Below are 18,320 nucleotides of genomic sequence, written 5' to 3'. Positions count from 1 at the left end.
CATTTTTAACAACTTCTAGAGATTCTAAGAGTGAGTATGTGATGATAGTTTATTTTAAAATGATACATAAAGGGGCACAAAGTTAATTGGTATTGCTATACATCCCAAATTCCCTTAAGTGCCAAATAAGCCATTAAATTGTTTTTATATCCAAGCTACAAAGCCATATCTTATATTATTTGTTGTAATTGAGCATATCTCTTTTTCTCATACATGATGGGTATGCGCTTACAGTAAGTGTTAATCAAATTCTTTTGTTGTAACTCACATTCATGTAGTCACATGTGTCTTATCAAAGGTGTTTCGATGTTGGGCTCAACTTTATGGTTATTTTTTGAAGTTTTAATGTATGCTCTTGACTATGTTGCAACTAAGTGCATGGGTTATATTTCTAAAGTTAGGTATGTCAATGTAATTCTCACTTTAACTAGAAAACCAATATCATGTAATGTAGTGATGCAAGTGAAAGGACATGTATGAGATACCTTTGAAGGTAGAAAATTGCATGCAATTATGAAGGAGACACCTTTGATTTAGAAGTTTAAAAGATAATGATAAGTGTAAAATTTCTCTTTCATAACCAAATGACACACAATTCTATAAAAGATGCACTTGTTTTAATATTTAAACAGATCTTGTCATGAGATCAATAAAAGGTGTTTCTAAACACCACAATTATTTTGATATACATTCCTCTTTCAAAACTAGATCACACACAATTCAAGAAACTAAGGCCAAACGGCCAACAAGTGGAGATGCTTTTGTAACATCTTGAAGAGAGTAATGAAAAGTAAAAAAATAATATTTTTGGCATGTATACATTTTTACAATTTTATGAATATTTGTAACACTAAAGCTATATAAGATTTTTCACAACACGACGTTTTATGAGACACCCAAACTCTTTGTACATTGTGGTGTTGAAATTCTTGGGAAATGGCATAATAATACATTTTTGGACTGTTTTATATATACCACATAGTATAAGCCCATATAAAATTCATGAAAGTTGTTGTGATTCATAGCTCAGATCCTGAAATAAGCACAATTTATGCCCCTAATTATGAAAATAGTCACTTTCTTTTTGGGTGGATTTACCATTTGGGAAACAAGATTTTCCCAAATTTCCTAAAATGGTGTTATAAGGCTATGCATAAGGAACTTATGAGGCTCTAAGTATAAGCCTATATGCATGAGCTTCTGTGCATAGAAGCTTATGCATAGATCCTCATGAGTTTCTATGCATAGAAGCTCATGAAAATGCCTCTATTATGCATAGGGGACTTAATGCATAGAAGCTTATCCATAGAGGCTTATACATAGAGCCAAGCCTCATGAGTTTCTATGTATAAAAGCTCATGTAAATGCCTCATGAGCTTACTATGCATAGAGGCTTATGCATGAGCTTCTATGCATAGAGCCTCATGAGTTTCTATGCGTAGAAGCTCATGCAAATGCGTTATGCATAGAGGCTGCATGCCTTATGAGCTCTCGAGGGGTTCACTTCTAAGAATTTTTATGTATCACATGCGTTCAAGGGGTGTTTAAAAATCCCCTTACACCTACATACTTTTATGAATAAAATGACTCCTTTTTCTTCATAAACTTACGGTTTTTTTTTCCAAAATTGGTTTAAAAAACCCCACTTGTAAATATAATTATATAATTTTTCTAAATTAATATACCCCTGCTAATAAAGTGGCATGCTCTACTTACATATTTTTAGGTAAACCCCCCAAGCATGAGCTTCTATGCATAGAGGATTATGCATAGAGCCTTATGCGCTTCTTTGCATAGAAGCTCGTGAAAATGCCTCATGAGCTTCTATGCATAGAGGCATAAGAAGCATAGAAGCATGAAGGCCTCCATTTCACAGAACTCATGCATATATAGGCTTATGCATAGAGTTTGTGCATATAGAGGCCTATAGATAGAGCCTCATGAGTTTCTATGTATAGAGGCTTATGCATGATCTTCTATGCATATAGGCAAGCATAGGCTCTATATGCATAGACCCTATACATATAGAGGCCTATTCATAGACCCTATACATATAGAGGCCTATTCATAGAGCCTCATGAGTTTCTATGGATAGAGGCTTATGCATGAGATTCTATGGATATAGGAAAGCATTAGCCTTATGCATTATGCATAAGCCTCATGCATGAGTCTCATGCCAAATACATGAGCCTAACTCAAGGGGTTTACTATATGTAAACTCTCTATATCACGTGCATTCAAGGCCTAATTAAAAAACCCCTTATCTGTATTTTTTCCATGAATAAAACACACCCTTTTTCTATTCAATATATAAATACCTCCTTTAAATGGTACCCTTCTGTATGTAAAAAATGTGTTAAAAAAGAGTTTTAAAAACTCCTTCTGTTGAACCCACATGCTATGCTTACATATTTATGAGTGACCCCCCTGAGGAGCCTAATGCATGAGGCATGAGGCTTATGCATTATATGCCTCATGCATTATGTATGAGCCTGCCTCATGGATTAGCCTAATGCATAAGTCTTATGCATAGAGCTTCATGAGTTTCTATGCATAGAGGCTTATGCTGAGCTTCTATACATATAGGCAAGCATTAGCCTCATGCATGAGTCTCATGCCTAATGCATAAGCCTCATGCATGAGGTTTATCAATGAAAAAAGTAGGGGCTAATAATCACCAATTGGCTATTTTTTAGGGTTTTTTCCCAGAACAAAATGCATGGCATCTTAAAACATTCGCCCAATTTTTTGCCGTATTCAAAGGTTTTAGAAAATATTCGCCCAATTTTGGATATTTCAGGGAATTTTTTGAAAACATTTGTCCTATTTTTTAAAATTTTAGATTTATATATAAGGAATAATTGCCAACCCATCTACACTAATATACTCATGGAGGCATCTTATTTTTTACCCTGAGGCATATGCACTATGTAGCACATGCATTAGCCTAATACATGATGCTAATGCATAATCTTCATTTTTGAGGGGTTCACCTAAAAATATGTAAGAATACCACGTGAGTTCAAATAAGGGATTTTTAAATTCAAAATTTAAGGTGAATTTAAAGAAAAACATTTACAAAAGGGATTTTTTAAATCGATTTTGAAGAAAAACCTGTAAGTCCATAAAGAAAAAAGGGTCATTTTATTCATGAAAAATTCACAGCACATGTAAGGGGTTTTTTAAACTTCCCCTTGTGAATGCACTACATAGGGTTTCTTATTAGTGCACCCCGTGATACTTCATGCGTATGGTCTCATGGATTAGTCTAATGCATGGGACCATATACATTATGCATGATCCATGTATATGGTTTCATTCATAAGCCTAATGCATGAGGCTAATCCATAAGCCTCATGTATGAGGTTTATTCATAAGTATTATGCTTAGGCTAATGGAGGACTATCACCGTCTTGCCGATGTGGTATAGTTCTTTATTAATGAGTGGAGAATATGTAAGTATATGTTTTTATCTCACCTAATACTTGAACTTTTATATTTTTAAGGATATTTTCTCATAACCTCTCCTCCACATAGGAGCAACCCTCTATCTCACATTTTTAGAATAAGCTTTATATTTATGGTTCATGTGTTTGTAGGTCTTCTTTTTTTTCGATCCAACATCTTTCCCTTTCCATATATTCAGGTAAGCTCTAAACACTAAACCCTTTCCATTAATTGTACACTCTCGGGTGCTATGGTAGTTTTTTTTCATGTTACTAGTATGCATAAAGATGCATCTCTACATAGAGGGTTCTATGTATAAAGAGGCCTCTATGCATAGACATATTATGTGTAAGAGGCTATATGCATGCACGTAGATCTAATATGCATAAGAGGATATATGCATGCATATTTGAGCATACATGTAGATCTTATATGCATAAGAGGATATATGCATGCATATTAGAACATACACGTAGATCTAATATGCATGCAAAAAGCTCTAGTATGCTTTATATATGCTCTATGTAGACTATGCATAGGAGTTTTAAGTATTTATGTTTATGCATGAATATATGGCAAACAACTTACGGTGTGATGTTACACGTGAAGGAGGAGTAGATATCCCAATAGTCTTTATAAGTATATTACCTTGAACTGTATCTTATCTTTTAAGAGAAAAAGTTACCTTATAATGACATAAAATAAATGTTTATTTGTTTGCATGTTCATCCTCTCTACGAAGAATGAATATGATTCTACATTACAACGGGGTTTAGAAGCTCTCTTTGAAAGGGTGCAAGACAAATGATGCATTGTTGTTTCTAGAGGCCATGCTTAGCAAGCATGGCAAGTAAGTAGATTCCTAAAATCATTAGCTCTTTGTTTTTTTTAAGAACTGAGTTTTACTTGTGCTAGTTTTGTTATGTTTTAGGATAATGTAACTAAAAACCGTGTTAGTACAAACGATACCCATGTGTAAGAAAAAAGTAATGGAAATATGGGAGAGGAGGGTGAAGTTGAAAGGGGCGATAATAATTGAAATGCATGAGATGAGGATCTTGATGCAGCCCCTAACTTCATAGATTTTTATTATGCTTTATTTTGTATATGGCCTTTTTGGACTCAATCAACTTATGTAATTTTTCAAGAACGGAGAATATGCAATATAATGACATTTGCCAAGTATTGTAACGCCCATATGTAAAAATTGCAATAGTTTTTTTGTATTTGTAATATTTTATATACGTAAAAAAAACAGGGACAGAATGGGAGAGATGTGGGGAAACATCTCTCCAATTATGTCTCCCTTTTTTTTAAAGACTATCACACGATTATAGGTGTGGATATGCAAGCAGCTATAGGTGTGGCTACTATGCGGCTACAGTGGAGTGTCCCTACCCACATGCACATAGCCATGTGAGGGATTTTTTTCAACCTAGTTTCTTCTATTATCTTGTGGTTCTGAACACAGCTATGCTTGCCATGTGTTGTTGTGCATGTTCTAATCAATTTGTTTAGTTGGAGCAACAACTATGCGAAATGGTTCTTATGGTTCAAGATGGTGTGGTTTAATCCCTTCAGATTTATGATATAAATGCTCCATCAATAAACACAGCCACTAGGCTTATATGAAAAGAGCATTATATGCGGTGTTTCAAAAGACAAAGATCATACATAATTCCTCAATATTAACGTACACACCGTCTCATACCAACAAGGTAGTACTCTGAGGCTTGAGCGAACTAGTAGACCATTATTACTTCACAATATTTTTAGTCTTAGGTTTTGATTCTTTATGGTACAACAATCCTTTCACCAACAAGAAAGTACTAAGTGGAGAGAGAGAGATTTCGATGATAGCAAATGCCAATCAATATTAAAAGCAACTATATCTCAAACAAGAATATGCAAGTTTTTTTATGATTCATTTTTTGTAATCAATATTAAAAGCAACGACATCTCAAACAAGAATATGCAAAGTTTTTATGACTCATTTATTGTAATTTCTTACTATGCTAAAAGGATTTAGTGAAGGAAGAGAGAGAGCAAATTGAATTGTGAGTGTTGTGGTAGAGTAGTTTGAATTTTCCAGGATGAACATAGGTTTGAGTAGTTGTGGTAGAGTAGTTAGGGTGTATGAATTTTCCAGGATGAACCTAGGTTTGAATTGTGAGTGTTGTGGTAGAGTAGTTAGGGTGTATGAATTTTCCAGGATGAACCTAGGTTTGAGCCCTGTTTGTGAGTTGCTAAAATCGACCAAACTCTCCGAATTGTTTTCTTATTATTAAAGAAAAAAGCACAACAAAGTCAAACTGACATTCTTTGTATGAGAATGAGGATTAGACATTACTTGTCACTATTAATGTCTCTATTGTGATGGAAGGTTATGGTGACATGCCTGAACTTCCGAAGAGGCGGAGCAAGCCGAAGGTGACGAGCATGGCCGCCCATCCACCCAACAAGACTCGAGCTCCGCCCTTGGTGACGCTTCCTGCAGACAGCTTGGATCCAACGGCGCCCATGCAAACGAGTGCGGCGCTGCAGACGCCCATCATAACGCCGATCCGGGCCGTTTGGTTCTCTATGAAACCGGCCGACAGCAGGGGCACCATAGCCCCGAGTGCAAAGGAGAGCCCCGAGGCCCCGGCGGCCTCCCAAGGGCTGGGTCCAACTCTACCACTCTTCTCGTCACCCTCTTTCGTGTCACATGACTCCCCCCCAGCTCCCTCCTCCTGTTCATCTCTCCTCTTCTTATCATATTTCTCTGCATCCCTTTGTGAATACACAGACACAAACTCGCCTATGGCCATGCTGCATGCACCCCCCACTAGCCCTGCAAGGCCGGACACCGCCATGGCTTTTGCATCGTCACCTTTCACTGCGCCCACACCCATCATCAACGAGGCCGTTGACACCAAGCCATCATTGGCACCCAATATCGCTGCCCTTAACCATTGCCCTCTCTGCACATAGTCCACAATACCCTTGTCCTCCCCTTTTGTTGCCTTCTTCTCTTCACGACGTGCTTTCTTCTCTTCTCTATCTTTCTTCTCATTTCCATCTCCAACACTACCTCTTTCCTTCTTCTCCTCACCATGTCCAGCACGACCTCTTGCCTTCTTCTCATCACCATGCCCAACATCTGCACCACTTGCTTTCGTCTCGTCACCATGTCCAACACTACCTCTTGCCTTCTTCTCACCATCATGTCCAGCACTACCTCTTGCCTTGTCTTTGGCAGCTTTCTCTTCAACACCTCCCGGCCTGTGAGCATTTTTCTTCTGATCAAGAGAGCTTCGACTTGCCCTACCAAGGCCTGCCTCTACATCAAGAGTTGCATGGATTGGAGTAGGAGGTCTCGGAGGCTTATGGCTTGCAGGAGCTTGCAAAGACCCCATATAATGAAACTATATAGGCAAGAGAAAAGATAGAGAGAATAATGTAGAGCGTTGAGGTAAGGAGACAACTACAGTAATGGGTGTTATAGGAGGGCAATTGAAGCGAGAAGGATCACTAACTGTGCCTAACAAAACATTAATGCCTAGTTGCTTGCTTCAAAGTAACAGAAGAGAGAGTGATCTGCATTAGAGAAAAGGGCTGTGCTTGCTAATGCAAACCCAAGAAGTGCTTACACTGTCTCTCTCATTGCCCCATCTTAACTTTTTCATTAATGGGTCCCTTGCCTCTCGCTCTTCTTGTGCCATCCACTCTCTTCCCACGTGCCCAATCTTATCAATTTGCCTGAGATATTTCGCCCGACTAAATCCTTAAAACTCATCTTAATCCTCTGTGTTACAAAACAAAACAAAAAGAGTTTCCGTAACCTAGAATGAGGACATTTTAGGTTTGCTAATCACTCAAGTGGTAGGATAAGTAAATCTAATTACCCAAGTGCGTAGGATAGTTAAGTAGTTGAGATTTAGTAGATTATCTGGGAAATGGAAAGGGATTCGCAAAACAGAAAAATATAGATGGGCGATAGCGTTATGTTGGTTTCCTCGTATGCGCTTTGGAAAGGTAGTGATTGAATCAAAAGGACCAATACACGAGACCCTGTACTGGGCACACACACAGCGTTATCCCTTCATTTGAGGATGCTTTGTTGGACGTTACCCCTGCACTTCAGGAGGCTTCCCAAACGCATTCGGGCGGAGCCGACGATTATATTTATTTTTTTGTTATATTCCAAAACCCTTACTTATACCCCAAAAAAATAATCCTTTGTTGTTTGTTTGCACCTTACACATTTCAATGACAAATCAGCATACTAACGACACCATATCACATGCTAAGTGACAAGTTTGCTTCATAGGTTCATTCATTCCTAAGATTTCAGATATATATATACATCAAGAGGAGGAATGGTGTGAACCACCCTATCTTGAGGAGACTAAGGCATGAGGCACCTACCTCAACCAAGTCAAAAGTGAGAATATATATATATATATATATATATATATATATTTATTTATATATATCACACACGCATGTGCGTGCGAGACCCAACATCACTTGTTCAAGTGCATTTTGCAAACAAAGATCTAGTTACAGCTTGTGATAATGGCTTCAATGTGATCACATGAACAACCACTCTGACATAGTTCATCACTCGGGGTGGAGGGGGGGGAGTGGTCACTCATAAATATGTAAGCGTAGCACGTGGGTTCAATAGAAGGGATTTTAAAAATCTTTTTTAACATATTTTTTACATACAGAAGGGTACCATTCAAAGGAGGTATTCATAAGTTGAATAGAAAAAGAGTATGTTTTATTCATGAAAAATTCACAGATAAGGGATTTTTAAAATAGGCCTTGAACACACGTGATATAGAGGGTTTACTTATATTGAGCCCCCCCCCCCCCCCCCCCCCCCCCCCCCCCCCGAGGTTAATCACATGTATACATGATGTCCATTCCATGTGCCTCTGATTGATTATATCTTAAAATTCTTCTTATGCCATTATTGACATCATATTTCACACTTAGAAACATCTCACATTGTACCTTGAATTTTTATGTGATCACATAAAAGCCATATATAAGGGTGGGTGCATGCTATGGGTGATCCCTTTTGTTCACTTTCAAGGAAGATTGTGAGATCCCATTGCTCCCTCTGCGCACCGGATTCCCGATTGGTAGCAGCGGAAGTAGCTTCCTCTTGCGCGGGGCAGGGTTTGCCATAACCTCCTTTGTATGGCTAACCATTTTTCAATTTCTACATTCTAAATCTACTTAGAATTTACCCCAAGATGAATTTAGCACTCTAATCTAATCAATTCTCGTTTTTTTAAGAGTAAATATTACGAAAAGTCTAACTCTATTTAATTGATTACACATCTTGGATAAAGAAGGGCTGAATTCAATGAAGAGAAGAGGGAAGCCTTTCCACTCCCTTTCCATCAAGGCATAACATCACTTTTCATATTAAAAGAAGCAAGAAATCATAAAACCATAGAATAGAATTAGAAAAAAGTAGAATTTCTAACTTACATGGAGTTTTTTGAGCTATCCTTTGGCTTGAGGGATTGAGGGTTCTACTCTTGCTTGGATCAAGAGTGGCCACCAATTCTTTGTAGAGGAAACAATAAAAAACAAGTGAATTATCAATGAATTCAATGTTTTTGGCTCTGGGGAGGAGTAGACTAACAGTGCATAAAACACTATTAAGCTTCTACAAAGGGGGAGGCTTCTATTTATAGGAAAAAATGAGCCTCTAACCAAGTAAACTGATTCTAGAATTTTCTAGATCAGTTTAGTCAATTTTTGACCATTTTTTGGTCAGTTTAGCTTACTTTTTGGAACTCAGAGAGGAGAGATAAAATATCTCATTATTTGAGAGTTTAAAACTCCACCACACATGTGAAATAGGTGCCTCCTTCATGAGGGGGAATCCCCACTGTGAGGTGTCAAAATTTTATATTTTTAGAATTTCCTTTGGTCCATAGTCCACTCTTTATCTTATGTGAGTATTTACTCATTTTTGGGGGGTTGTTCTTTATTTCTTTAATTTATCTCCTCCCTACATTTGGATTAATCTTATTGGTCCATAAGAACCTTAATCTAAAATTTTCAAAAAATATGGATCCTTAGGATAAGGCCTTTTGAACATATTATAATTTATTTCTAATGCAGCTTCTGAAATTCTTTTTGAACTTCTGTTTTGAGGGAATTTATTTAATAATAAGAAGAGATATTTTTCCATCCAAAAATATCTAAAAACTGAATAACCTCTCTCTAGAATATTTTCTCTCTCTAAGCCAAAATAGGGAGAAACAAGATCTTTTATTATTCTGAACAGGAGAAGATACTGGACATCTTGAGGGCTCGGGAGGAATCTTACAAAGATAGTATATCATTGTAAACATTTTAAGTCATGGATGGGGTATCTCAATCGAGATATTAACAACATTCACAGCATCACGCGTGCCCGCTAAGACAATAGCCCAATATCTCAATCAAGATCCCAAAGAATCACCCCATGACACCAACCTCTACAGACTCATGTATCTTGATCAAGATCCACGCATCATTGTCAATTGGAAATCTGGATTGAGATGTCTAGTTGATTGGGATCCACCTCAACACCACAAGGGATCTTGGTTGCCATCATATGCATACCTGCCACTCGGATCTAGATTGACCATAGACTATGATACCATGCAATGCAACCATGGCCCTAATGACATCAACCATATATCTCGATCGAGATGCCAACATGCAATCCTAGCCACTGTTAAAGTATCTCAGTCGAGATGCTTGATTATGATCTTTATCGCCCAGATATTCACAATTACAATTGAGATACAAAATTATGATCTCCATTGTCCATCTATCTCGAACAAGATACGAGAGTGTGATCTCTATCGATATCTTGATCGAGATACGTCGATGTGATTTCAGTCCTCCATGTAATACATAATTGCAATCTCAGCCATTTCATGTATCTCGATCAAGATACATGGATGTAATCTCAACCATCTATGTATCTCGATCTAGTACAAGCGAAGGCCCTAGTAGCGATGTTTTACATTACGTCACTATTTATAAGCACCGCTATTAACGCCGTTTTGAGCAATGCTAGTTAAACGCCACTATAAGTGTCGCTCAATAGTGCTGAAAAAACACCACTATACGTGCGTTGGAAAAAAAAACAGAGTGTTAAAACTGAGTGAAAATGAGTGAAAATTAAATTTACTTTAAATAAATTATAACCCAAAAATCTTGACAAACATCCAAATATTATTGAACTAAAATAACAAAATCATCAAATAGTTATACAAACTGATCAAGTGTGTATATACGTTATGATGATATATATCTAGCTTGTACCATCATCAAATCCATCTTGCAATAAATCCATGCATGCCAATCGATCTATCTCTAAATCCATCATTTTGATGGTTCCTATATCAATACAAAGTCTCATTCTAGTACTTGAAGAAGATGCAGAGGTATTATCATCATGGTCGTCATATTGATTGTTAGTTGCATCCTCCATCTCGTTGATTGTCCACCATGCATTTCTTCTTCAACATCTTGATCTTGAAATATACGTTTAGATCGAGGAGAGACTTGTATTACATACCACCAATCATGATCTCTTTGGTTCGGATGAAGCCTAAAAGAAAGAACCACAAAATATTTACAAAAAAATATATACAATTCCTTCCGTCTATCTATAGATTCATCAAAATTGAAAATCAAGTGTAAAAATGTTCACAATGTTGTGGTAGAACATATGTGTCTCTTGAATCTTGCCATAGTTTAGTTGAGTCAATTACAAAAAAAACGCTTGGATGTTTCTTGATGGTTGCTTAAGTACCTCTATATACCACTTTGAGCCACTTAACTTCAAAGATGAACACTTTGAAAGCTCTAAATCCAATCTCCAAGATGACTTGGATTGTTCCACAATATTCAAGTTTCTCTGCTATAATATTATTATCTCTTCTACAAGCTCAATTCTTGGTCAAAACTTGCCATCACACCACAATTGTATGTGATTCTCCTGGATTCCACACGTTGAGTGCAAAAATGTTGACCTTTTGACCACATTACATTATGCACTTTATACTCCAATCCAATAAAAATCTTTAATATAGCTTATATGTAAGCAATTTAGTATTCAACATTATATATCTTAGCAAAACATCTTTACTTACATGGTAGTTGTGTTCCCTTGCATACTCCCATTCTTCTCTTGTAATCTCCTCTCCCATCCTTGCTTCTTACTCTAGGCATCTCTAAGCCATTCAATATTGCAATCCTTTGGAAGAGCCTTTAGGTTGGGTGGGTATGCCATGTGCCTTTGTGTTGATCTCTTAAATCCTCTTCTCTCCTCTGTCCTTATCTTTCTTGCATCTTCATATTTCTCAATCCACTTTTCCATCAAAGAAGTGTCACATGACCTTTTTCCACATGGACTCATCCATCTTATAAATGCGTCCTTTTCCATATGGCACATGTGACACCATTCGTTCATCCTCATCGTTATGCATGAATCTAGGCATAGATGGATCAATTTGTTTTAAATATTCAAAGATATATACGAGGGATTTTTTCACTGATCATCCCTCTGCCATGCTTCCTTCTGGCCTTGTCCTTTGCCTCACAAATCCCTTCAAGGTTTTCATGAAGCGTTCTAGAAAGAACATCCCACCGGCTATGAACAACGCCACATATAGCCACCTCATCCATAAAATGTACTTGAAGGTGCAATTGAGTTGTGAGTATGATTCTTGGAAAGCTTTCTTCACTGTCATACACACCGCCTTAATTGACTCAGCTCGAGCCTTCTCATCAAGGGAATCTGGATGAGTCTTCTTTGACACTATCCACCTATTCAACAAAAGAATAAATGATAAATTAAAGAATAATAGATAATTTCAAAGCTATATGGTATACCAAACACACAAATCTATAGTTTTAATTGGAACTCACCTTGCCAATCCACCTAATTTATAGATGTCATTCTGAGCTTTCTCTTCTCTGCACCCACCAATTGATTCTGAGCTTTCTCTTCTCCGCACCCACCAATTGATATTGGAAGTATGAACTAGTGCAATCAATTTTTGAAAACAATAAAAGATCAATATAGATTCAACACAACATAAACCGAGAAGTGCCCAAAAATATATATAGTTATGCACGTACCTCCATCATCTTGTGCCAATCATGTGATTTGAGACCATACAACTGATGCATGCCCTTCTTTTTTGTTCTTGTGTAAATGCACCCTTTAATGAGTGCATTACACTGGTTGGTATACAAAAAGATGAAATTTGATTCTTGACATTCTTTTCCTCTTGCCTCATCAACCTCTGTGGTGCCTTTGGTAAAACCACCTTCTCATTGACTACCCTTGGCCATGCATTTTCCATGCGTCCGATATCCTTTTAGGTTTACCAATTTCATGGTCCCAATCATGGATGGCACATTCTTAAAAATGTGCATTGGATCCAAAAGATGATTTATTCTTAACTCTATCCAATATGGTAGACGATAGAAGATTGAGTACCTTTTCATGTCCGTTGGGTGCTCTCCTAGGAGTCACCCTCCATCTATTGTCCCCACTCAATCAAGGACTCAAGGTATACATCCATATTATTTACCTTGTGCATCCCGGGAACAAGAAGCGCAAGGATCATATAACCCTTCTTGATGGACATCGATGGAGGAATATTGTAATTCACAACAACAATGGGCAATGTGGACCATTATGTAGACCTCAATCCAAATGGATTCAACCCATCTATACCGAATCCAAGCTATAAATTATCAGGCTCATCTTGGAACTCTGGCCATCCATCCTCAATGTGAGCCCAAGCCGGTGAGTTGGTGCGAATCCTTAATATCATTGAACGATGGTTCACATGCCATGGCATTAACTCAACGATGGATTGACACTGGAATATATGTTGAATGCGAGGTATAATAGGAAAGTGTCTCAATACCTTTTGCAAAATTTTTGCACCCTGTAAATCCTTCCTATAACCCTCTCCACAAATTGGACATTGCATGACATTGGCAAAGGCACCCTTGAATAGTATACAATCATTACGATATGCATGAATTCAAGTGTAAACCATACCAAGCTTGAAAATTATTCTTCGAGCATCACTTCTTCTTTCGGGCATCAAATTGTTTGTTGGGAGCATCTTCTTTAATAACCGGAGTAGGCTATTCACACTATTATCACTCTATCCATATGTTGTTTGCAAGCTGAGGATTTCCAAGCATGCCCGCAAAGTTGAGTACGTTGCACCCTCTTACAATGGTGTGTTAGCCTCTTTGTCTAACACATCCTCTCTTTCATGTGTTTCAAAGTTAGGTGTCTCTTTCTCACCCTCACTTTGAAAACAATGAGTGATCGTTTCCTCCATGACATCCTCTTCTTCTATCTCATGTGGAGAAAATCTTGGGTCTTCCAAATGTACTGAACATGATCCATTTTCCAAGTGCTCCTTACGACGCTTATATTCCTTCCTCAAGTTTTTCCCAATGAAAGAATAATGAGGCATATTGTGTAGTACTTGTGCACGAATGTCCATGCCCTCATCATCCTAATTAACCATGTTTAAAAATGACACTCAAAATTACATATGGCAAACCACGAGTTTACATTTCAAGCATAAGTTTATATACTAATCGAGGAATTGGCTTGCAACTTCAAGTTGGCTGGCACTAGTTCAAACGATCCCCATTTTCTAATATGTTTCAGTGTCACTCGACATTTACATACACAGAACATTCTTGCACATGAACAAGGGATTCTTCTTTGCAACCACTCCAATTAATGGTGACCCATCACTACCCAAACTAGTAGAAGACATATGTACTGGGCATAAAAAGTGTGCAATTCAAAATTTGAATATGAATACATGCACTAAATTTAGCAGTGTCAATGGTATATACATAGGCTTGCTCTCTAGAATTTACCAAGCGTCACTATAAGCAGCACTATAAGTGTTGTTAAAATGTCACTAAGCATCATTTTTAGCGACGCTGAGAAAATTAACTTTTTGAGCTTTCGGTGCCGCCAACGACTATCTTTCTCTCCACAAAAAAAATTCCCTCCACTACTTTCCTTGAGTTCTTGCACCGAATCCTCCCTTCCATCATGTTAGCTTCCCTCACATGCATTTGTACTCTTTATATTCCCCTCTTCTTCCCTCACATGCATTTGTACTGTTTATATTCCCCTTCCCCTTCCCCTTCCTCTTCATGAGACTCTTTCTCTTCATCACAAAATGGTTATGGTGTAAGCTATTGAAGGTGTTTTTCTCTTTTTATACTAATTCATTTGTTTATGGTTCTTCTTCTTCTTCCCCTTCCCCCTTCCCCCTTCCCCTTCCCCTTGCTATTGCTCTTTCTTTTCCTATCCATCGATCTACAAGTGATTGTGTGACCTAATTATTAGGGATTTCTTCTATTATGTTTAACCTAATGATTAATAAGAAACATAAAGAGATTAAGATTAATGCCTAGAGTACTAACCTTCCCCTTTTGCTTCTTCTCCTTCTCCTTTTTATGTCTATTCTTAATGTGTATTGGTATTTACACTACAAGGGATTGGGCTCATACCCGCGCTCTTAGCCGCTAAAAATGACTTGTGAAAAAAAGTAGCGGGCCCGTGTATCAGCGCGTGTATCATCGCGGCCAGAGACATGCGTGTAAAACCGCGTGTATAGTACCACTCAGACGCGCGTATACACGGGTGTGTAGCCGCGTTTTTTATACAGACGCGTTGATACACGCGGCTATACACGCTTTTTCTTATATTAGACGCACTTATACACGGGTGTATAGCCGCATCCTGTTCAGTTCCAATGTCCCAGACGCGTTTATACCTGCGTCTATACACGCGTTTCTTTAATTTAGATACGCTTATACACGCGTGATTGCCAGTTTATACGCGTTAATACACGCTTAATTTCCAGGGTATCCGCGCAGATACACGCATGTTTTAGCAGTTCTGACGCGTTTATACACGCGAACAGAGAGCAAAAAAAAAAATCCAGAGAGTGCTATTTGGTGCCTGAATACTGTTCCAGCATTCCAGCACCCAATAGCACTCTCTGGTTTAGGGTTTTTGGTGCATTAGACCATCCCATTAGACCATCCACGAAGAACATATGCACGAGGGAGATTAAGACAAGAACGACATGAATGCATACATTGTCATTACACGATTCAAGGCAGACATGAATGTAATACTATCGATCAATCAATTCAATATTACTATCAAAATTTCATACATGTATACAAGGGAGTCCATATCTCGAAGTAGCCCATGGCTTGAGTTTACAAAAAAATATATACAATCACATCCTCAATATGGAATGTGATACTACAAGTCTGAGTACTACTCAGACCCAGATGATGACTCGTCGGTGCTCCCCCCATGCTCAGATGAGCTCACATCGGTCGGAATGTCCGAGGAGTAGTGCTCACGTCCACCCTCTGCAGCGGCGGCCGGTGGATCATCAGCAGCTTGTGCTTGTTCAAGTAATATATAGTATATAAGTATATATATATGCAATTCAATAAACCAAAACCATTCGTTATGAATTTTCAAGTACCTGTCGACCGTATGGTCTCATGGCCATCTCAAATTGCGCGTCCGTAATACGTCCCTTGGCTCTGAAGATGGCCCACGTGTCACGTCTGCTATGCCGGCGAGCATACGCAGTATCGTGGGTTGTGGGCTTCCTCCCCGTAACCCGTCGCTGTATCATAATCAACACAATTTGTAAGATTAAAACAATCATAGAATCAATGAATTAAGTAAACAATCAAATAAAGTGGCAGGATACTTACGAACTCTGCCTCCCATGACTCGACGCCGCCAGATCCGAAATGCGAAGATCCAATGGTCTCCATCTGGATCCGTCGTGCCTCCACATGCTGCCTGCTCTTCACGCCACCCTCTGCTCGTTTCTTTGCCTCCTTCCACTCGCGTTTGTGCGCAATGGCAGGTTTCTCGGCAGGATAGCCACCCGCAGCTACATTTAGCCGGTCATCGTACGCGAGTTTTTTAAGGTGAGATCTTTTATTACTTAAGATCTCCCTTATTCGCGTCCTTCCCCATACATCCGAGAATGTAGCATGTGGGGGATTGGGGTACCGACTATGTACAGCCTCTATCACCTCCCCAACTAATCGGCTATTTTGATCTTTAAATTTAATAAAACAATTTCTATATGAGTTTGATACTACCCCACGCATGTACTCCATTACCTCCCTCCCCCTCGCATCCATCACTATCCCGCCCCTATCCGTCACATCATAGAAGACTACTCTCTCTATCTCTCTCATCTCCTCCTCTTCCGAACTGTCTCCTCTAACTCTTCTCTCTCTATCTCCTCTCTCACCGCGTGCCCTACTACCTCCCCCACTTCCCCCACCTCCCCCACCAAAGCACCCGCCGCATCCTCCACTCCCACTCTTCCTACTGCTGCGGGTGGAGACACGACTGGGGGATTGTCTACGTGACGGTGGCTGTGAGCCCTGACGTGACGATGGCTCTGAGGGAGCGCGTGATGGTGGCTGTGAGGGTGTACGTGAGTGTGTCTGGGACGAGGTATGTCTCCTCGGTGGACGTGGAAGAGGAGAAGCTGCATGCCGTCTCGTCGGACTCGGAGGAATAGACGGCACTGGAGTGCCCTGGATACTCGCGGTAGGGGTATAGACACCAGGCAGGGAAGGAGGGGGATGGGCATACATATACTCTGTAAGCTCAACCGGACCAGGTTGGCGCCCAAAGTGATTCATCATCTCCATCAACCAATTGCTGTACGCAAATGGATCGGATGAAGAACCTGGAATATCCATAAAGAACCTGCAACAAACATCTTCATGTACATCATGGGCTGTCTCTTGACTCACACAAATATCATCATTCAAGTCAGTTGCCTGCAAATCATGAAATCTGAAACGCCGCAGTTTTGTCTACAGAAACGCGTGTATACACCCGTCAAAAAACGCGTGTATACACCCGTCCAAAAACGCATGTATATGCGCGTGAACATACTCTGCAGACAGTTTACATGCGTTTCTACACGCGTTCGTACACGCGACCTGCGAAAAAAATTTCTCGAAAAGACCGACCCCCCGACAAAGACAGAATGTCCTTATAAAAGGACCAAGCATTGTCGCCCCTGTCAGGATGCAGTAACCCAATCGTGTGCAAAAAGACAAACCCAAAGAGCAAAGAGCAAAGTAAACAAATCTGACAAAAGAGACAAGGCACAGGACAAAGTGACTCACCTTTGAAAAAGTGAGTCTTCTCTGCTCCTTCTCTGCTCCCTCCTTCTCCCGTGTGTGTGCTCCTTTCTCTGCTCCCTCCTTGCTGTTGGAAGAGGCGAAAACAGGCGAAAACGCATGCACTGTTGATTTCTTAGTTCAAAATCTATATTTGGGGAAGGCGGGCTATTTTTAGTTTAAACATACCGCCGCGTTTATATTCGCGTGTATGTGATTTTAGCTGCGTTTATACACGCGTTTTGCAGAAAGTAACCGCGTGAATACACGCGCTTTTTAGGAAGTAGCCGCGTGAATACACGCAATTTTTAGGAGATAGCCGCGTGAATACACGTGATTTTGTGCTTTCATTAAAAACATATAATGATTTTGTGTTTTCTGATTTATACACAGGATGTCATCAACCTCTTCAAGCAGTTCTGGGGAAGATGAGACAATGCGTCATCGTAATCGCGATGTGTGGTTGGGACAACGGATCAAATGTATGTGTAATCGATGTCAAGGATGCATTGTACGAGCACGTCGAATTACCTTGAATCACATCTCCATGTATGGAGAATGGAATCAAACAGGTTTAGAGGTGAGTAGATGTAAATTGATGGTATTCAAAT

General features: G+C 39.1%; 1 protein-coding gene across 1 annotated transcript; it reads right to left on the bottom strand.

Annotated features, from left to right (window-relative positions):
- Positions 1-5,482: 5,482 nt before the first annotated feature.
- LOC147619265 (vacuolar iron transporter homolog 5-like) lies at positions 5,483-7,332 on the bottom strand. The gene has a single exon (XM_086773495.1). The coding sequence runs from the start codon at positions 6,843-6,845 to the stop codon at positions 5,832-5,834; it is 1,014 nt and encodes a 337-aa protein (XP_086629621.1). The 5' UTR covers positions 6,846-7,332; the 3' UTR covers positions 5,483-5,831.
- Between the last annotated feature and the right edge of the window lie 10,988 nt (positions 7,333-18,320).

Source organism: Cibotium barometz, chromosome 33 (genome assembly GCF_041138505.1).
Source record: "Cibotium barometz isolate CiBa-2024 chromosome 33, ASM4113850v1, whole genome shotgun sequence".
Classification (NCBI taxonomy): domain Eukaryota; kingdom Viridiplantae; phylum Streptophyta; class Polypodiopsida; order Cyatheales; family Cibotiaceae; genus Cibotium; species Cibotium barometz.
This window is presented reverse-complemented; position numbering and strand designations above follow the sequence as displayed.

Excerpts from the sequence above, each read along its gene's own strand:
- LOC147619265 (XM_086773495.1), bottom strand. The coding sequence starts at position 6,845 with ATGGGGTCTTTGCAAGCTCCTGCAAGCCATAAGCCTCCGAGACCTCCT.